Here is a 5,466-nt window from a genome sequence, read left to right as displayed (position 1 = left end):
TAAAAAGATTAAATGCTGAAGACAAAAGAGACATTGCGCTGGTATTTCTACAATAATAAAATTAACATTGATGATCAAATAAATTTGTGAAAATCATTATGTAAATATATGTACTCAATAGAAAATAATACAGTAAAAAATTTAAGCAGTCCATTTTTATTCACAATTCATGTATTCATTGACGTGTCGAAATACGACATTATTCAATTCACTTGTTCGCGTGAAGAAATAAGAATAATGATAATGCGACAATTACTATATATTTTATAGTATGCCAATTTTAAGTCATATATTAAAAATCTACGAATCTTAGAGAGTGCATCTTGTACATATACGGTACTATTAAAAAATATATTTGTTGTACATTTAACGAATCTATAGTTTTTTAAATAAAGAAACACACATGTCCAGTGTTTATTTATCTTTTCTTCTCTCATTCCGTTATCACTTTTACTCATCCCACATTATTATAATTTGTAAAGTGTATATATAACATTGTCGCATTGGCAGTCAGCAGGATAATGCATGTTGAATATTATTGGTTATTTTTATATTAAAATTATACTTGCACTAAAATGTAGTAGAGTCTACGTAAATCTTAATGTAAACATTTAATGAGAAATCATTTTACTCTGTTATCGGTTTGCTCTATGATGGATTTATAAATTATAAATTATAAATAAAAGTAATGCATAATCGTGTTTAGCAGATCGCATATCGATTATTAGATAAATATATATGTATTCAATATTAACATATACAACACCGTTGTTAATAAATTGCATCGTAAAAATCTATTCTAATTGTTTACGAGAAACTATATATAAATTTATATAAATCTATTAATAGATGCATTTATTTATATATGCAGTCACTGCCGTTCCTTAACCTTTTTCATGTCCTTGTTTGCCGAATATTAAATAAAGATAAAATGATATATCTGCGGCTGCACTGACTGCATAAACGAATGCATCCGATATGCTATTTTATTATACTTAATTAATAAATGTACGTCGGTAATTTTGGTAATCAAGTTTATTAAAGTTGTTTATAGATGACGTTTACAGACAAAACAGCTCAGTGCTTTGAAATTATGGACTACGTTCGGGGAGACGCTACTAATGCTATTTGTGTCTTTGTTTTACACCTATAATAAATGATAACTATAGAATAATACAAATAGCGTTAATAACGTCTCCTTGAACGAATTCATAAGTCGGTTTTAATTTCAAAATCGTCTTAAGTAATGTTTTATATATATGCTAATACAACTCTATGATCATTGACTTAATGATGTTTTAAGATTGTACTTAAAACGATCTTGAATAACCTCTAAGAACCTCGATTATGAATACCGGCCTAATCAATTCTGTTTTCCTGTATCCTGCTCTTCAACTTCTAATGTACATAATGGTTCCTGCACACAGAATGTACGCGGCAACGTTTGCCGCGCTGAAGGCGGAAGTTAACGCGATCTATATGTGTAAGAGCCATTATATTTATAATAACGATTTTGGCTGGTCTGCACCAATCTGCATCAATGTGCCACCAGTACACAGTGTAAAGCTGATGCAAATGGATATAGTGCAATTACAGTAACTGATCCCGTATTAATTTGTGAGAGCCACTCTGTGTACACCCAAAATATGCGCCTGTGCGACACATCGAGTTCAAACGAACACGCGGCACTGACGATCAGGGGCTGCATCATTTGACCAGCCGAACACGCAACATCCGAAATGTGCAATCGGTGTCCAGTCGAAATTGCTATGAGATCAGTTCTTAAATACACGTTGCATTCGCTTTGGACGTTCACGCGCTGTAAGCGTTAATTTTATCTTTATCGCTTATTACATACGGAAAGAAGAAAAAACGAAGCTTACAGCTCGCAAGAGCGCCGCAAAAGTAAATACAGTCACAGCTTTATTATAAGCTAATTATAGAGCAGTATTAGCATCTTAAGACATTACTTACAAGATCAGGTTTTAATTACGTACCGCCGCTCCCATATTTTTTATTCGGGAAATACGCATGTATTTTTTCGCTGCATCAATGATTCATGATTCGGCTGGGGAGTGGGGACGAGAAGATGATTTAGACGTGCAGTTAATAGTGATAGTGAGCGGTACTTCCCCGCAGTCTGTTCTGACGACTCGATTAAGATGAACATATGTTCTACTTCGATCCGAGTGTTGCATGATCTTTATAAAGTTTTTTGAAACGTTCTGATGGGACCTGTTGAATTTGTTACGTGTCTTTCTGTAAACATTTTACGAAATCTCTGCATTATTCTACATTGAAACAAGGAATAATCTATCAACGACTAATATTTATATATCCATCAGCGTATCTGAACACTGGCCAAGACGGGCCCGCTACGGATCTGCGAGTCACTAATCCTTCGAAGAAAAAGAAGAAGGTATAAAATCTTATTCATGTTTTAAAAATGTAAACATATTTCAATATATATATATTCATCATTATATTAATACAGTGAAATCTCGATAACTCGAACCTCTACAACTCAAAAACCTCTATTTCGGCCTGTCTTGTTTGTCTATCACATTCACTTCTCACTGTTTCTAATTTATTGCTTAACGCCACTAGTGCCATGTTAAAATTTAAAAAATAAATGCATCTACGTTATAACACAATCGTTGCTTTACGGACATGAACTACAGCGTCTGCAACATGTGTTCAACTTTGGTATATCTATTGCATTGCAAAATGACTCTCATGACCTTCAAGACTTTGAAGTAATTATTAAGGAAAAGAGCGAGATGGATCCGACACAGACTAATACACGTTTAAAGAAAGAAAAAAACTGTACTATAAATTATATTTACAAAAAAATATAACAAAAAGAAAATGAAATAAGTAAAAAAAGGGAAAACAATTAACTGAAACATAAAATTGTTAAATGGTGTTTCAAATGCGCATTACATCAATCACACGATTAATTTGTCACAATGATAATCGCACAGTATGTTCTATCGAATCGCTCGAGAAGCTTTATCTTTACACGGAAAGAACACTTTCGCTGAATCTAGATTCCATTTGAAAATAATTTTGGTTTAATAATCAAAATAATTTTGCGTAACAGTCAAAATGATGCTAGAATATCAAAACATTTTATAGCAATGTTTATCAGTTTTAACATTCCAACAAATTATTTTAATGATTTAATAAAAAATTATTTTCAGTTCTGTTTTTAGCAAAATTTTTGGACTTTTTAACAAAATTGTTCTTTCCGTGTATTGTAAGAATTCCGCGATCACACGTATATAATCGCCTTGAGAAGCACTAATGTGTCCGGAAGATGGCATTTCAATCATAGGCCTTTTTGATCGCCTAGTTCAAATTATGCTGAACACAATATAATTATAACATCTATACAAAATAATACATAGATGTTATAGATATAATATAATATAATTATATCTATAATATCTATGTATAATATATATAGATGTATAATTATATAGAAATAAAATTAAAAATTATAATTTAATAATAACATAGAAGTTTCGCATTTTTTAATAATCTTTTGTTTTAATTATCTTAAATGTAATGTAAAATAAGAATTACATTTTACAGATTCGATCAGTAACGACGGTGATTCGAAGCCCTTACATTATACTGCAGCTTATACTGTGAAATCGACAGTAGCAACAACTGGAATTCGCCTTACTGTCCCTATTATGAAAAACCACCCACAATCACAACCACGATTGTAAAACCAATTACTATTATACAAGGCAAAACGCTCAATACAACCATTACTATCAATAAAGTCATAGTACCTTCTCTTTTTTAAGAACCGGCTGTGATGGAGAAAGAGGATAAGACATTTTCATCAGCAGGATATACGTAAGTTTTGCTGTCTAAGAACTCTGTAAATAGTTAACTATGTAGAAGAGACGAGTGAAAAAACATTTATCTGAAAATAACCCATATCGCAATTATTATTACATGCAATAATGTGATGATTTATTTTACACAGGGCGGATGGTATAAATGATGCAACAGCTATGGATCGTATTAATTTAGTAAAAAAATCTCAAAGAATAGTTGATTTTACAGACTTTATTGTGCAGATACGATCTAATAAAGGTGAAGTATTTTACACATAACAAAAAATTAAACAAATCATGATAATCTCATCAAGTATAATATTATCAAATCCTCGTCCAGGAAATAATTTTTACAAATCATTATAATTAACTATTGTTATTAATTTTTTTACTAACTTATTTACTTTTTTGTAACTATGGTAGAATACATTACAAATTTTAATGTTGTCAATATATATATTAAATTCAAATTTGTTTTTACACTTTTAGTTACTGCTACAAGAATTAAAGCTAAATATAAGAGGGCTATTTTTACCTCATAATTTATATTATACTATTCCGACATAGATTGATAGCGGGTTATTAACATGCCACAAATTGTTTTTGATTGTGAATAAAATAGCAGAAAAAAGCATTAAACATGAATTAAAATGTGGAGCTTAATTATACTATACCTTTCGCGCTTATACCGACGTGATGGAGCATGAATTTCATCAAAATGCGTTTACGTAGCTCGCATAATGTTTTAATCGTTTTAATACAATTCTTCATAATTATTTTAGTGATCACGTGGAAAATTGTCGTGGCTTTATTGTGCGTTCTAATTTTATTACTTCTCGCTACTATTATAGTGGTCACAACTGTATATTTTACTCACCAGAAAGCACCGGAAATTCCATCAGACTCATCGCCCGAAGGTAATTTCAGCTGAAAATGTTTTCGCTTTGGAAACGTACAAGACAAACTTTATTGTGATTGCAAAATTTAAATCTGTCCTGCACTCCATATTTGTATTATATTTTACCTGTGAAAAGCACGTTTTTTATTTTCCGACTTGCATATTGTATACATATCAAAACACTTTGCATTTCTCATACGAAGTATAACGTTCCAGATTTTATTAGAAAAATTGGCGTATACATTTGATTTAAATTGCCGCATCAATATTTAAGTTAAATGCTATATCCAATTAATTTATATGAATTGTATGCATATCATCTCGAACCTTTCGTTATGATATACATTTTATTTGTATTTTTCATGATTTTCAGGTATAACAGAAACTTCGGTAACTTTCGGTTTTGTCGAGAGAAACGAATGGGGTGCGCAGCCACCCTCAGGACCTTTAACAAAACTAAAGCTGCCAGTACCATACGTTATTATTAGTCACACCACGACAGACTTCTGTACCACGAAATCACAGTGTACATTCCATGTGAAATTTGCTCAAACTTATCATATCGAATCTAGACAGTGGTCGGATATCGCCTACAATTTCCTCGTCGGAGGCGACGGTCTCGCATACGTTGGCAGAAGTTGGGACTACGTCGGCGCCCATTCCTTCGGTTTTAACAGCAAGAGTATCGGCATTTCCTTTATCGGTACATTCAAC

The 5,466-nt window shown here is 31.7% G+C and overlaps 1 protein-coding gene across 1 annotated transcript in view; it reads left to right on the top strand.

Moving 5' to 3' along the window:
- Nucleotides 1–5,466, top strand: part of LOC105456020 (peptidoglycan-recognition protein LC-like) — a gene marked incomplete at its 3' end in the record, with an annotated part of 13,164 nt that extends 7,698 nt beyond the window's left edge. Inside the window, exons 5-8 of the mRNA XM_011699785.1 lie at nucleotides 3,819–3,870; nucleotides 4,004–4,113; nucleotides 4,637–4,771; nucleotides 5,126–5,466. Coding sequence (XP_011698087.1) covers nucleotides 3,819–3,870; nucleotides 4,004–4,113; nucleotides 4,637–4,771; nucleotides 5,126–5,466 — 638 coding nt within the window. The remainder of the gene's footprint in view (nucleotides 1–3,818; nucleotides 3,871–4,003; nucleotides 4,114–4,636; nucleotides 4,772–5,125) is intronic.

Source organism: Wasmannia auropunctata, unplaced genomic scaffold, assembly GCF_000956235.1.
Source record: "Wasmannia auropunctata unplaced genomic scaffold, wasmannia.A_1.0 LD335828.1, whole genome shotgun sequence".
NCBI classification, from domain to species: Eukaryota; Metazoa; Arthropoda; class Insecta; order Hymenoptera; family Formicidae; genus Wasmannia; species Wasmannia auropunctata.
The sequence above is the reverse complement of the archived record's forward strand: the minus strand, read 5'-3'. Positions and strand labels throughout refer to the sequence as shown.